This window comes from Salvelinus alpinus, chromosome 31, assembly GCF_045679555.1.
Source record: "Salvelinus alpinus chromosome 31, SLU_Salpinus.1, whole genome shotgun sequence".
Classification (NCBI taxonomy): Eukaryota; Metazoa; Chordata; class Actinopteri; order Salmoniformes; family Salmonidae; genus Salvelinus; species Salvelinus alpinus.
In genome coordinates, this window is record NC_092116.1 from 13,771,155 (window position 1) to 13,787,065 (window position 15,911).

The 15,911-nt window shown below is 41.6% G+C and overlaps 1 protein-coding gene across 3 annotated transcripts; it reads right to left on the reverse strand.

The window, feature by feature from the left end:
- Positions 1-122: 122 nt before the first annotated feature.
- Positions 123-9,766, reverse strand: trip6 (thyroid hormone receptor interactor 6). Of its 3 annotated transcripts, XM_071377713.1 has the most exons (11): positions 9,729-9,766; positions 9,182-9,226; positions 6,435-6,645; positions 5,991-6,121; positions 5,596-5,706; positions 4,791-5,378; positions 4,543-4,636; positions 4,213-4,382; positions 2,910-3,088; positions 2,531-2,651; positions 123-2,392 (listed from the first exon to the last, which is right to left on the reverse strand). In XM_071377713.1, the coding sequence occupies exons 3-11, from the start codon at positions 6,634-6,636 to the stop codon at positions 2,261-2,263; spliced, it is 1,728 nt and encodes a 575-aa protein (XP_071233814.1). In that variant the 5' UTR covers positions 6,637-6,645; positions 9,182-9,226; positions 9,729-9,766; the 3' UTR covers positions 123-2,260. The 3 variants fall into 3 exon arrangements, with proteins under 3 accessions (XP_071233814.1, XP_071233813.1, XP_071233815.1); XM_071377712.1 differs by lacking the exon at positions 9,729-9,766 and having other exon boundaries at positions 9,182-9,722; XM_071377714.1 differs by lacking the exons at positions 9,182-9,226; positions 9,729-9,766 and adding an exon at positions 7,325-9,175.
- Between the last annotated feature and the right edge of the window lie 6,145 nt (positions 9,767-15,911).

Sequence of the window (15,911 nt, forward strand, 5' to 3'; positions counted from 1 at the left end):
TTCTGCTGCACGGAAGCCTGCACATCGTTTTTGTGATGTTGTCAGCTAACCCATCTATAACACTGAAAAGGTTTTAGGTTAGGGTCTAGTACAGGGGTATATGAAAAGATGACAAGGTGTAGTTTGCTGAAAAATAGGGATGGTTTATTGTATCGATTATGAACTACAATCGGCATTAGGGGGAAAAAAGCAAATGCACACACACCCACTCACACATCTACTTCAAACTTGAGCCACATTGTACAAACCACCTGCTCAGTACAAAAGCATTCTCAGCTTGTATTCCTCATGTGGACAGATCGATTATTCTGCAATACAACAATGGCTTTAAACCACCGATTACACTTGCCAACAAAACATGTTGGCCATCAAGGCCACACATTTGAACGATTGTACCACGAGACTGCACTGAAGGGAAAGAGTGAGATGGTAAAAAAAAGAACATGTCATCATAGGTAATATTTCTAGAGCATTTCATTGCCGTTCTCTTGTACTTATCAATATGACACTGGAACATAAAACATTTACACGCAGTGACGACCATAAACACTGACTTAGAAACAATGAGTGTATAACAGGAGTTGAAATAAATACGCAAAAGTGGAAAATGCAACTCACAGGGCTCACACAGAGATCTTCATATCTTTGTGCTCAGAGACCAATACTGAGGGAAAAGGATCAACTACAGTAGCAAGTACTGTGATTCCGGACACAAATACAGATTTGGGTTTTGAAGGCGTATGAATTAAAAAAGGTGTTCAAGCTTTCAAAATCATATGAGCCACTTTTACGTTGCAAAACAAATTAAAGACGGCGAAACACAAGGACAAATTACATCAAAACAATGTGAGAAGGACTCCAATGTCTCAGAGATGCTTCAACATGGCCGATAGTGCCATGAGGATATGGATTAGCAACACAAATCAAACTCCTAAGACTAAGCTAAAACAAAAACCCATAAAGAACACAAGAGGATGAGATCCCGGTTTCTCAGTAAGACAATTGCAAGCATTAGACTTCATTGCACCTTCTTCACCATTGTAACAGTCAAGTATAAATCAACACAAATGTTAAAAAGAGAAATTATATAATAATAAAAAGCGCATTCAAATTTTGAAGATGGGGTTTGGAGTTTTGGCTGGCTTACAAGTAACATTCTCGGGAAATGCAGTACCAATTATCATGATGCAAATCGCTGTTCTGTTTTGACAAGGCAAACTTGTCAGCTGCCAAGTTATCATCTTGACACAAACGGACTGTTTCAACATTAAATAGGGTCACAGCATTGACTTCAGCGATCTGCTTTTTATGACTACCTAATCTTTCTTTGTCCTCTATTCTATTCACAAATCAATCCAGCTACAGCTACTTCCTCTCCTATGAAACGTATGCACACCCATTCACTCCATAACCAAATCAACTTGCAACATATGCTCCGTCACAGATATCATTTGCATATGTGCGTTTTTTCATGCGAGGCAGTTCAGCGTTATTATTGACTTTAGTGGCATACAAAAAATATATATGTTCCATTATCTGGACTGGTTAGATGGTCATCATCACCACCTAATTTTCCTACTTATCATCATGATCATCAATATCCATCAATCATTATTTGCCATTATAGAGCTCCTTCCATGTCCCCTCTATGTCTGGCAGGATAGAGCGTAAGACATAGTGTAGGACATGCAGGATTAGTGTGACATAAGCAGTGGGGGAGGGTGGGGGAGGGGGGTTAGTGCAGCCCCTGCTGCCTGCAGGTCAGAGGCTCTATACAATACTGGTATGCGCTGAAGGGTAAGGGATAGGGTGTAGTGGATAGGGAGTAGCGGTACAGGATACAATATAGAGGATAGGTGATAGCTAGTATAAACCAGAGGACAAGGATTAGGGAATAGTGGTGGAACTTGTTGTCAATCCATGTTACAATACCCTGTCTTTAACCTGTAATTATGTATCAATAAACCTAGTCAAGTGAAATTAAATAACGGCATCATATTGAAGAGACAGTTTGAGGTTACGTGGTACTACCGATTCTACAGCTTTGGGCATCTGAAGAACGAAGATTGACTATAAGAGTATGAAAAAGTAGAGTAGGACGAAGTTGCCCTTAGTTTAACATTTCCCCCCTTGTGGTTAAGGTTATGATTTGGAGAGGGGTGAAACTGGTCTCAGATATATTCGTTAGGGCAACTTCTACCTCAGAGCAGGTGACAGTAAAGGAAGGATTGCGGGGTCAGAGGTGACGTCCCCTAGATGGTTAGCAGTCAGTGGAGATTTTGGCGGAGAGGTCCTGGATGCGGCGGGCGCTGCAGCCCTTACACAGGATGTGACCGTCCAGGGGATAACAGCCTCGCCCCTCGCCCTCGGAGGACAGGAGCAGACCACACTCCTGGACAGAGAAAACACAGGGTAAATCCACGAACACTGATTGGGTTCAACTGAATGGCCTTTGTACATCTGATGTGACATCCTGCCAAACGTCATTCAACTTGAGCGAAGTATTTTACTAACAAGGACACGCACTCACCTCACACACGTAGCAGTTGACGTGGAAGCTGCGGTCCAGCGCCACTATCCTGACGGTCTCCTCCTGTCCCGGTTCGGGCATGATGGCCTGGCCACACACTGAGCAGCGGGGGGCAAACTTCCTGTTTAGGACAGGAAACAGGACGTACAAGCGTCAACACTAACATTAAAACTCAGAGGGTGGAACACTAACATCACAGTCAGGTAGAATCACGTTTTAAAAAAGGAGCAATGGCTGAACGTTATCTCAAGAAATGAAAGTGTAAATCTAAGTTTCATTGTTCAATGGGAGACTTGTGCTAGTGTCCCAGTTCATTGCTCGTCTAAAAAAGTACAGGTAGTATCTGGCCCGGAGATATTCCGTTTGTTGAGCTGCTGACCTGTGGAAGTCATCTATGCAGTGAATCTGGGAGGTGGCGTCCACGGTGAAGGGAACCCCGTCCAGGCAGCAGCCACACACCACACAGTTGAAGCAGCGCGGGTGGTAGGCCTTTCCCATGGCCCGCAGGATACGGTCCAAGATGGGTTTGGAGCACTTAGAGCAGCGCTCTAGGGTACTCTGAGAGGGGCAGCACAGGTTCAGACAAAATAGTTGTGTGTGCATGTGTGAGATATTGGTGCCAAGCAATTAACCAAAATGTTGGTTAATTTTTGTTTTTCAAACAGCTAACTGAGCGACGTCGGTTCAATTATTGGAAATGTTTTTTGTTCTGTGAGCTCAAAGCGTATATTGAGCAGTTTCTCTAGAGATAAATCAGATCAAGTCCGAACTTTGCGATGCACTGGGGAGTTGTTGTATCCAACTGGCCAATATTCCACAGAGGGCCGAGTGTCTGACGCTTTTCGCGCCACCCTTGTACTTGATTGATGAATTAAGCTCACTAATTAGTAAGGAAGTCCCCTCACCTGGTTGTCTAGGTCTTAATTGAAAGGAAAAAATGTAAACCCGGAGACACTTGGCCCTCCGTGGAATGAGTTTGACACCCCTGTTTTACATAGTTTAGCGCAGAAAACGTGGTAGAGAGCAGTTGCTTCGAGAGGTATCGCTACCTAAAAATACATGATATAAAAGTGATTGATAGTTGGTATTCAGCAGTCATAAAAGTATGCCTTATTTACTTTGAAGTACTACTAAAATAGTGATTTTGTCAGGCAGCAGCTCTACAGGGCTGAACTGCTCATTTTAAATCCTGCCACAACATCTCAATTGGGATTAGGTCTGGACTTTGACTAGGCCATTCCAAAACTGTGTCGCTATTTAGCCATTTTCATGTAGACTTGATTGTGTGTTTTGGATCATTGTCTTGCTGCATGACCCATCTGCGCTTCAGCTCACAACAACTGAAATATTTTATTCAAGTAAAGTAATGTGAATAAATTATGCTTAATAAGTGATGGGCAGTCACTACCATCTGACTGTTATAAATAGTTATATTCTGTTTTGCAGCATTCAACCCACAATGCATTATTATTTTTTTTTAATTATAATCGAACCGAAATGACCTCAAAAAGCACTAATGGGTCAGCACTAGTGAGAATCCAATATATATGGAGAAAGACGGTGAGAAAGAGACAAAGATGGATGGAGAGATCAACTGATGAATTCAGGGAATACTGCTAAAGAATTTAGAACAAAAAGAGATGGAGAAGGGATTCTCAATACAAAAAGTGATAGCAACTCACAATGTAACAGCTTTCACAGTAGCTCTTCTTGTCCAGGGCGTAGAAGGGTTGCCCCCGGAGACGGGCGTGGCAGGTGATGCAGGTGAAACACTCCACGTGGAACACCTGCTCCATGGCGATACAGCCACTGCCGTCGCCAAGCACATTGTCACCGCAACGCGCACAGCGACCTGATAGTATGGAGGGAAAGGAGAAAAGATGAGACTAGGAAGATAAGAGATTTTTACTCAGAAGGAACATCTTGTGTTAAATTTAAATGAACTTTGTAGCCCAAGGGGAAATTAAGATGTAAATAACAGTCCAGTCAACACAAAGGACATAGGGAAGTACCAAAGTATTCCTCTGTAGGTGGGTGATTCATGTCATACACCAACTTCTTAGTGAGCCGGTCCAATTCCTCCTCTTGCCTCGGAGCTGCTGACCCCTAATGGACAAATATGATTCATTATTCATTATTTCCCATTCAGATCAGTGAAACCAAGAGACTGAGGATACAAGTACTCAAAAAGGACCATACTTTAGAAGCAGCAGAGCATGCTGTAGAGTAGATGACCTCTGAACTCTAGACAGACACTCACCTGGCTGGGCTGATAGGCGGGACTTGGGGCCTCTCTTGACCCTGATTGGGGATTCTCCGGGCCTCTCTTGGGCGTGGGGCCCTGGTTCCCTCGCCCTCTAGACCCCCCGGGGATCTCCTTGTAGCCCCCATCAGAGTGCAGCTCCTGGGCTTGGGATGCGGGATGAGGAGGGTACCAGCCCTGGGGGCCCGTCTGGTTCTGGGGTGGGGGGCGCGAGGAGTGCTGGTGGGGCGGAGGAGGGGTGTAAGCCTGCTCGGCTTGTCTACCAGTTTGGGAGTAGGTGACAGGCTGGGCTGTTTTGACCTGGACGCTGAACCTCGGGCCAGTAGGGGTAGAAGAGGTGGTATAGGAGGCAGGGACAGGCTGGGGGTAGGGTTTGGACACCTGGGCATAGGTGTAGTCTGGCTGGGGGGAGTACTGGGGAACCTGGTGGGGATCACTGGGGTAAGGGGGTGCTGGATGGTACTGGGTCTGGGGGTGGGGGGGGTAACCCATGGACAGCCTGCCCTGAGAGAGTGCTCCTGGCTGGGTTGAGGGTTTGTAGCGGTCCCCTGAGATGTGTTTGTTGTAAGGCACGTTATCGTACAGCTGCAAAGGAATGGAAAGGAAACATAAATCATTTTTTTGCCCTTTTTATTTAAAATGAAGGACTAACAAAAACTCAGGCGTAAATATCCAGAAGAACCAGTGATACACTTTCAGCCAGATATGACTTTTTTTTTTTTTAATTGGTCAGTTATACGTTTGTGTACTACGTTTCTGGGGAATAACTTATTCCTCATATGTAGTCAGTCAGGTAACCTACCTGTGTGCTGTTCTGTGGATGGCTGTCCAGATCGGCCAGCATGCAGGTGAGAGAGTCAATCTCTGCATCGAGGTTGGAGTGGTGTACACTTGGCTTCTCAGGTCCACGATGCTGAAATCACAGAGCAGGATCACACACACAGTCACATGCCTTTATAACATTTCACAACAGGAGAAAGATAGAGCAAATATAGTCTCATTACTTGTTTATTTGAATATTGGATTTGAGCAATGTCATGCTCCATGACATTATAACAATCGTAACTAGCCTATCGACATGCAATCAGGTTGAAAACCTCACTAATCTTAGTCTGGAAACCACACTGAACATCGTGGCGAAATGGAGCAATAATCAGTGTGGATTCCAGGCTACAAAAACAATTATGTCCCACCTACCATTAGCTCATAGCTGTCCATGTGAGGGTTCCAGGACCGGTCTTCTTTGAGCCCGTGGGGAGGTGGTTGGTAGTAGTGGTCGTTAGATTTAGGGTGAAACCCTGGGTCCTCTTGGTGCTGCATGGGTCCACCTTTACAACAAATATGACACGGTACACTTTACATTTACAAACAAGACCATAATAACCATAATGTACACACTTTACATTGACACATAATCAAATTGTTTTCATCAATATAGTGCCAGTTCTAATCACCAAAGCGTTGGTGTACTCAATCTTTTATCAGTTCTAACTCTCTTCTACTTCAAGGCTTGAGCTATGTTTTAACTGACGTTTAACTTTCGTTATTGACAACAGTTTATCACAGGTTTTCATTCTACCAAGGTTTAGCACAAGACTCAAGACCAGTGTAACGTAAGGCCCACCACCACCATGTTCCTACCTGTGGGTCCAGTAGCCATGTACCTAGTGGCCATTCCTCCTCCACCTCCTTTCTGGTCATAGACCCCATACTTGGGCCGGGGGTCCGAGGAGACCTTCATGGGCGGCTGTCTGTACATGGCTGGCCCGGAGTGGGACAATTGAGGAACAGTTCTCTCTGGGCTACCCAGAGTCCTTGGCGGCAGCCAGGTGGGACCGGACATGTCAGGGTTCTGAAAAGAAGGATGTTGTGATTAAACTGTTATATTGTAAAACTATAGCAGAACAATTATATTCCTGTATTTAGGACGACAGCAGAAGAATTATATTCTTATTTCTATTACACCATATTGGATGACTGTCTTTCATATAACAGCGATAGGTTTAGGCTACTACATGATACTCAAATTTTCCCTATACCCATCATGAGGTTGCTACAACCTAGCCTATCAATTAAAGTTTACAAGGTATGTGCACACAGGTCAAGAGAAAAATTTGCTGGCATAGGGTGTGATCATTAGTTCAATAGTCGCAAACGAGTCTCCATTGGACAAATTCAGGTATGTTTATCCTCATTTTGTTCCATTAAATGTTTTTCCACAGAATCGGCGGAATGAATACACCCTTGATCACGCGTAAAAACTTGTGGACGTCAATGCACAACACATCAGCTATGTGACCAGGCGAAAAAACACTTTCCAAGCCAAACCTTATCAAAACTGCTACACACAGCCTACATCTTTGGCACAATATTAGTTAAAGTAACGTCATAGTCAACATAGCTAACAGAACTAAAGTGTTAGTAAACCTGCTACAATCATGCAGTAACGCTACAGTGTGCAGTCAATAAGCAGTTTAGCACTTACACCGGCGGGCCCTGGTGGCAATACATTAGTAAAACCAAAAGCTTACCTTGACTTGGAAGAGTTCCAGTGTTGTGTTGGATAGTCATAGCCAGCTAGCTAACATAGCATCCCTCTGTTTGAGCAGGGTGTTTGAGTAGGCTAAACTAGCTAGCTGCATTTGCTAGCTAAGTGAAACTGAAAAGAAATATGAAATCTCTCCATCTTGCTTCTCCTTCATTTTGGAAGAAATGAATTTGTTCAAAACTGTTCAACTATTGTCTTTCTCTTTGAGTCAACTACTCACCACATTGTATGCACTGCAGTGCTAGCTAGCTGTGTCTTATGCTTTCAGTACTAGATTCATTCTCTGATTCTTTGATTGGGTGGACAACATGTCAGTTCATGCTGCAAGAGCTCTGATAGGTTGGAAGACATCCTCCGGGAGTTGTCAGTTACTGTGTAAGTACATAGAATGGGGTGAGAACCATGAGCCTCCTATGTTTTGTATTGAAGTCAATGTACCACGGGGAAGACGGAAACCACCTGTCCTCTGGATACACCATGGTGCTACCCTACAGAGTGCTTTTGAGGCTACTGTAGACCTCATTTGAAAAATAGTATGGTTTAATCAATTATTTGGTGACTTGATTATATTTAGTATAGTTTTATCTTTAAAAGGATACATTTTTTTTATGTTTTACATATTTGTTTTTCCTCCTGAAAATCACTGAGGAGTGGGGTCCTCCCCTTCCTCCTCTGAAAAGCCTCCACTGGTGTGTATATTTATATCACAGGTAACCACTGGTGTGTATATTTATGTCACAGGTAACCACTGGTGTGTATATTTATGTCACAGGTAACCACTGGAGTGGAAACCAAGAGATGCTTCAATCTGGGTTTCCTATGGCAACTCACACACAGCAGTTTAATAATAGGCTCATAGTTGAGAAGCAGGAAGAGAGAGCCATTCCCAACCATAAGGGGAATTCCAGCGGACAGACAGACCAGTTCCACAGTGTGAGCCAACACACACACGGGCACATAACAAAAAACACACACAAATCTCACAGGTGCAAGACCCTTGGCTTGTTCCAGCATTACCCCTGGGTCTTTATCCACTACAATAGTTATTGTCTCTGATGTTTACACTCAACTCTAAATTATCCCAAATGAAGTTGCAGTGACAAAAACAAGAGAGGAAACGTCTGTAATGATATGTGTCTCTGCTTTGGCACCTGGACCTGGTTCACAACAACACATTACACAAGGCAGTGAAAGAAATTAAAACAACGGAAAGGCTACAGCTGTAAGGATGGGACTGTGATTAGGCCTACAGTCTGATTATTAGGCAACAACATTCTTTACAAAACTTTGACCATGACAGCCCTTTATGATGATCATCATTAGCATCTATACCTTATATCTTCCTAAACAAACATGTATATAAAGTGCATCCCATTATTATGTTCACTATAAGTGAATGACCAGACAGAGCCGACTCTACTGCAATTGAGCTGCTGTCCCTTCTTCCACCGGCCTGATTTAAACCTAAATCCGGCTGAGCGCACACTCAAATCCGAGGATTGGTGGGCCGGAAAATTAAATCACAGCGGCTTTATAATTCTGTGATTAAAAACATTTTTTTAAAGTCTTACGGTGGATTGTAAGACCACTACTCACACACAAACTATAACAGCTAGCCAACTTGATATCAGTTGCCTAATCATGATAGCACACTTATATGAGCGAACTGTCAAACGGGAATTGAAAGCTCGAGCACGCTAGAGATACAATGTTGTAGCAATGGCAACGCTACATTGTTGCAATTCTAGCCTACTAAACTTCCGCAATCAAAACAATAACACTTCTGCGATTGGGAAGTATTGTAGGCTATGAAGAAAAGGCTAGAATGAGGATGTCCTACCTCTTAAAATCCAGAAGCCTTATGTCTTCTCGTCTTCATACTCATCTACAAACGAAAAACATTTCACAGTCTAGCGACAATTAGGCTATTTGGGTCAATAGCCAGATCACATGCAATGCTAAATCGTATAGGCCTATGGCATTGCACCTTTCTAAACGATAAAAACATTGCTTTGTCAAGTTTTGCAGCGGCAAAGAAAATGTGTAGGGTAGTTAGTAGTAGGCAAACGTATTTATGCCCAGAGAATTACAATATTTTTCGGATTTAAACAACAAAAATCCTGCAGCGTCAGTCTAGGAATATCAAACGGGCAGTTAAACTGAATTTAACATGCGAGATTAATGCAGAGAAAATTACAACATTAGCCTAATTTGATGTTTGTTTGAAGAGATAGCTGATCTACAGCGACTGGGCTACACGAATAGCCTACTACGAAGAGAACGCTACACTTGTTGCACACAAACACGCGCAATTAAACAATTTAATTTATTTCATGTGTTTTTCCAGATAGGGTAGAATAAAACTCGCTCATAAAAATTAGGCCTACTTTCTATTGGGGTGTATTCATTACGCCAATTCTGTTGCAAAACGTTTTGAAGCAAAAAACGTTTTCGGCCCCTCCCCGTTTCGTTCCTTTTGTTTCTTAAACGGTAAACGGTTTCCGTTGCAAGACGTACTGAACACACCCTTGGTCTAGATTCAGTAACTAACTTTCTCATGGATCCCGTGTTTGTCACAGGCCTAGCCTAGTGATCGTGAACTGCGTGGAGGATCATTATCTCCAGACTTACTTATGCAGCCCAATCCCTACATCTTGACAACAAAATAGGTAAAGCGGTTGATCAGATGCTTTTCAACTTAATCTGGAAAAATTGTACAGATTATATTTTGGAAATCTGTCGTTATGAACACATATGAATATGGTGGTCTCAAATTTGTAGATGGTCCTACTTTGAATAATACATTTAAGATAAAGTGGGCTAAACATGTATTAAATAATCCAAATTCAATTTTATGTTACTTAGTTTTTTTGGGGGGGGGGGTTATCTTTATTTAACCAGGTGGGCTAGTTGACAACAAGTTCTCGTTTACAACTGCGACCTGGCCAGATAAAGCAAAGACAAACAACAACACATTTACACATGGAATAAACAAACATACAGTCAATAACGGATAGAAAAAAATCTATATACAGTGTGTGCAAATGAGGTAAGATAAGGGAGGTAAGGCAATAAATAGGCCATAGTGGCGAAATAATTACAATTTAGCAATTAAATACTGGAGTGATAGATGTGCAGAAGATAAATGTGCAAGTAGAGATACTGGGGAGCAAAGGAACAACAACAAAAAACAGTATGGGGATGAGGTAGTTGGATGGGCTATTTACAGATGGGCTATGTACAGGTGTAGTGATCTGTGAGCTGCTCTGACAGCTGATGCTTAAAATTAGTGAGGGAGATATGAGTCTACAGCTTCAGTGATTTTTGCAATTCATTCCAGTCATTGGCAGCAGAGAACTGGAAGGAAAGGCGGCCAAAGGAGCAATTGGCTTTGGGGGTGACCAGTGAAATATACCTGTAACTATAACATTGATAAGATTCCTACAAAAAAGTATTCATAGCGTGGTCGTTAAAATATAAACATAATTTTTCCCCGGATATGTATTTCATTTGGAACAATAAGGATATTTTGTAAAGAAACAAGTCTTTCTTTTTTAAGAACTGGTTCAATAATCATATCCTGCTGGTGAGTCAACTTTTTAATGCAGAAGGATTGTTACTCAATTATGGGGAATATTTATCTCGTTACAATATCCCTGTTACACATAGAGAGTTCGCCATTGTCTTTGACGCTATTCCATCTGGAACTCTCATGTTGTTTAGATGTGTAACCAGACCTCACCTTCTTCTCACCTACCCTCGCTTAATCCAGTTGACTCACCAATAGGATACATGTGTTGCCCCTTGCTCCCTCAGAACAACAGATCTATACATGTTTTTTTCAAAGGGATATTGTACCCATTCCTTAAGTCACAACTTGCTGGAATACATTTGTCAATAATATCTGTTGGAGAAAAAGTCTGGTTATTACCACACAAATATCTGCTTGTTAACAAGGTCAAAGAGGTCTCTTTCAGAATGATCCATAAGAATTACCCTGCGAATCATTACCTGAAGAAACTCAAAAAAGACATTAACATTAACTCTACTTTTTGTGTTGAGCATCCAGAAACAGTTTTGCATTTATTTTGACATTGTTTACATGTAAAAGAGTTATGGAAAGATATTCATAGTTTTATAATTGTTAATATTCTTGATGACTTTTGTCTATTATGGGAGAATGTGCTGCTCGGTTTCCTTAACCATAATAAGGATAAAGAGAAACTATTTTACCTCATCAAACTAATTGTGCTAATGGCAAAATGTCATATTCATAAATGTAAATTCACAAATAAAAAAACACTCTTCCGTGTTTTCTATAAGGAATTCGAGCAGAACATTAAGACCATTCAACATTATTCTAATAAGAAAGCTGTTAAAACAATCAATATGTGTTTCTTTGAATGTTTTTGTATAATCTGAAATGTGTTGTGCCCCCTAGCATATGTTATCATTGTCTGTTTGTATACTTCTTGCATGTATACTGTTTTTTCTGCAATAAAAAAAAAGGGGGGAAAGCGTGGAGGATCATGAGCACATCATGCATTACATGTGTTTGTCAGACAAAAGGTCAATAGGCCTATATGTATTTTAAAATGTAGGATAGGCTAATTAAAAAAATCCTACGCATGGTCACCTCACATTTCACAAAGAAAAATAAACCAAATAACACATTCATTTTAATTTGATAGCCAATTAAAATGGAAAGGACAATAGGGCCTACATTTATTTTTGGGCAAAATGTATCTCTCTATTCAGTGATGTCACCAACTCTGTAATCTCACAAACACAGTCTGTGATCACCTATGGCCAAATTTGTCAAAATAGATTTGGGAATGCTCCTTTCATTTTGTTGAGCCAGCTTAAGAACATCCAAAATGGAACATCCCTCTCTTGGAACTTCAGACTCAGAAAATATATCTGGATTCAGATTCTTAGAATCGGAATTAAAATCAAATAAAAATGTATTGATCGGGTACACATAATGTATTTTGCAGATGCTATCGTAGGTGCAGCAAAATGCTTATGTTTCTAGCTCCAACACTGCAGTCAGTGTACCTAACAATACACACAAATCCCCCAAATAAAAATCAAGAAATTAAGAAATATCAGAAAGACCAATGTCAGCGTTCGGAATATAAATATATATGTACTGTACAGTATGTACAGTTGAAGTGGGAAGTTTACATACACTTAGGTTGGAGTCATTAAAACTAGTTTTCAACCACTCCACAAATTTCTTGTTAACAAACTATAGTTTTGGCAAGTCGGTTAGGACATCTACTTTGTGCATGACACAAGTAATTTTTCCAACAATTGTTTACAGACGGATTATTTCACTTATAAATCACTGTATCACAATTCCAGTGGGTCAAGAAGTTTACATACACTAATTTGACTGTGCCTTTAAACAGCTTGGAAAATTCCAGAAAATTATGTCATGGCTTTAGAAGCTTCTGATAGGCTAATTGACATAATTTGAGTCAATTGGAGGTGTACCTGTGGATGTATTTCAAGGCCTACCTTCAAACTCAGTGCATCTTTGCTTGACATCATGGGAAAATCAAAAGAAATCAGCCAAGACCTCAAAAAATGTGTATACCTCCACAAGTCTGGTTCATCCTTGGGAGCAATTTCCAAACGCCTGAAGGTACCACATTCATCTGTACAAACAATAGTACGCAAGTCTAAACACCATGGGACCACACAGCCGTCATACCGCTCAGGAAGGAGACGCGTTCTGTCTCATAGAGATGAACGTACTTTGGTGTGAAAAGTGCAAATCAATCCCAGAAAAACAACAAAGGACCATGTGAAGATGCTGGAGGAAACAGTTACAAAAGTATCTATATCCATAGTAAAACTAGTCCTATAATCGACATAACCTGAAAGGCCCCTCAGCAAGGAAGAAGTCACTGCTCCAAAACTGCCATAAAAAGCCAGACTACGTTTTGCAACTGCACATGGGGACAAAGATCGTGCTTTTTGGAGAAATGTCCTCTGGTCTGATGAAACAAAAATAGAACTGTTTGGCCATAATGACCATCGTTATGTTTGGAGGAAAAAGGGGGAGGCTTGCAAGCCGAAGAACACCATCCCAACTGTGAAGCACAGGGGGTGGCAGCATCATGTTGTGCGGGTGCTTTGCTGCAGGAGGGACTGGTGCACTTCACAAAATAGATGGCATCATGAGGAAAGAAAATGGTGGATATATTGAAGCGACATCTCAAGACATCAGTCAGGAAGTTAAAGCTTGGTCGCAAATGGGTCTTCCAAATGGACAATGACCCCAAGCATACTTCCAAAGTTGTGGCAAAATGGCTTAAGGACAACAAAGTCAAGGTATTGGAGTGGCCATCACAGAGCCCTGACCTCAATCCCATAGAAAATGTGTGGGCAGAACTGAAAAAGCGTGTGCGGGCAAGGAGGCCTACAAACCTGACTCAGTTACACCAGCTCTGTTAGGAGGAATGGTACAAAATTCACCCAACTTATTGTGGGAAGCTTGTGGAAGGCTACCCGAAACGTTTGACCCAAGTTAAACAATTTAAAGGCAATGCTACCAAATACTAAACTTCTGACCCACTGGGAATGTGATGAAAGAAATAAAAGCTGAAAAATCATTCTTTCTACTATTATTCTGACATTTCACATTCTTAAAATAAAGTGGTGATCCTAACTGACCTAAGACAGGGATTTTTACTAGGATTAAATGTCAGGAATTGTGAAAAACTGAGTTTTAATGTATTTGGCTAAGATGTATGTAATCTTCCAACTTCAACTGTATATAATCGTGTGTATAGACAGTATGGACAGTATATGAATAGGAAGGGTGTGTACAGCAGTAGTTATATCCAACCTCGTCTCAGAGCATTTTGTATTTTTCTGTATGTAAATCCTTGATGATCCTTTTAGTATGATACGTAACTTTTTGTATTGTATGTATTTATTTGCTGATGTCCATAACCCATTTTGTATTATATGTTACGAATTTGCAAAACTTATGATACATTATGAATTCTAACTAGGTGGGTAAGTGGCTAATGTTAGCTAGATGGCTAATGTTAGCTAGGCTAAGGGCTAGGGGTTAAGTTTAGGAGTTAGGTTAAAGGGTTAAGTTTAGGGTTGGGGGAAGGGTTAGCTAACATGCTAAGTAGTTGCAAAGTTGTAAGTAGTTGAAAAGTCATTAGATAATTAGCTAAAGTTGTCCGTGATGAGTTTCGAACTCGTAACCTTAGGGTTGCTAGACGATCGTGTTATACATCTACCCATCCACCCCAACCATCCACCCTACTTAATTAACTATAGCAAACGTAACATATCACACTCATTTGAGTGTCTTGGGTTTACATGTACTATGTTACATCTAGTTTATGAGACCAGGCTATTATATAGGATGAGCCTTGACTAGAATACAGTATACAATATATTCGGAAAGAATTCAGACCCCTTGACTTTGTCCACATTTTGTTACGTTACAGTCAAAAAATGTATTAAATCATTTTTTCCCCTCATCAATCTACACACAATACCCCATAATGACAAAGCAGAAATAGGTTTTTAGACATTTTTGCAAATATATTACAAATAAAAATAACATATCAAATTTACATAAGTATTCAGACCCTCTACTCAGTACTTTGTTGTAGCACATTTTGCAACAATTACAGCATCGAGTCTTCTTGGGTATGACGCTACAAGCTTGGCACACCTGTATTTGGGGAGCTTCTCCCATTCTTCTCTGCAGATCTTCTCAAGCTCTGTCAGGTTGGATGGGAAGCGTCGCTGCACAGCTATTTTCAGGTCTCTCCAGAGATGTTCGATCAGGTTCAAGTCTGGGCTCTGGCTGGTCCACTCATTCAGAGACTTGTCCCGAAGCCACTCCTGCATTGTCTTGGCTGTGTGCTTAGTGTCGTTGTCCTGTTAGAAGGTGAACCTTTGCCCCAGTCTGAGGTCCTGAGCGCTCTGGAGCAGGTTTTCATCAAGGATCTCTCTGTACTTTGCTCCGTTCATCTTTCCCTCGACCCTGACTAGTCTCCCAGTCCCTGCCACTGAAAAACATCCCCACAGCATGATGCTGCCACCAACATGCTTCGCCGTAGGGATGGTGCCAGGTTTCCTCCAGACATGACGCTTGGCATTCAGGCAAGAGAGTTCAATCTTGGTTTCATCAGACCAGAGAATCTTGTTTCTCATGGTCTGAGAGTCCTTTAGGTGCCTTTTGGCAAACTCAAAGCAGGCTGTCATGTGCCTTTTACTGAGAAGTGGCTTCTGTCTGGTCACTCTACAATAAAGGCCTGATTGGTGGAGTGCTGCAGAGATGGTTGTCCTTCTGGAAGGTTCTCCCATCTCCACAGAGGAACTCTGGAGCTCTGTCAGAGTGACCATCGGGTTCTTGGTCACCTCCCTGACCAAGCCCTTCTCCCCTGATTGCTCAGTTTGGCCAGGTGGCCAGCTCAAGGAAGAGTCTTGGTTGTTCCAAACTTCTTCCATTTAAGAATGACCCATGTGTTCTTGGGGAACTTCAATGCTGCTGAAATGTTTTGGTACCCTTCCCCAAGTCTGAGCCT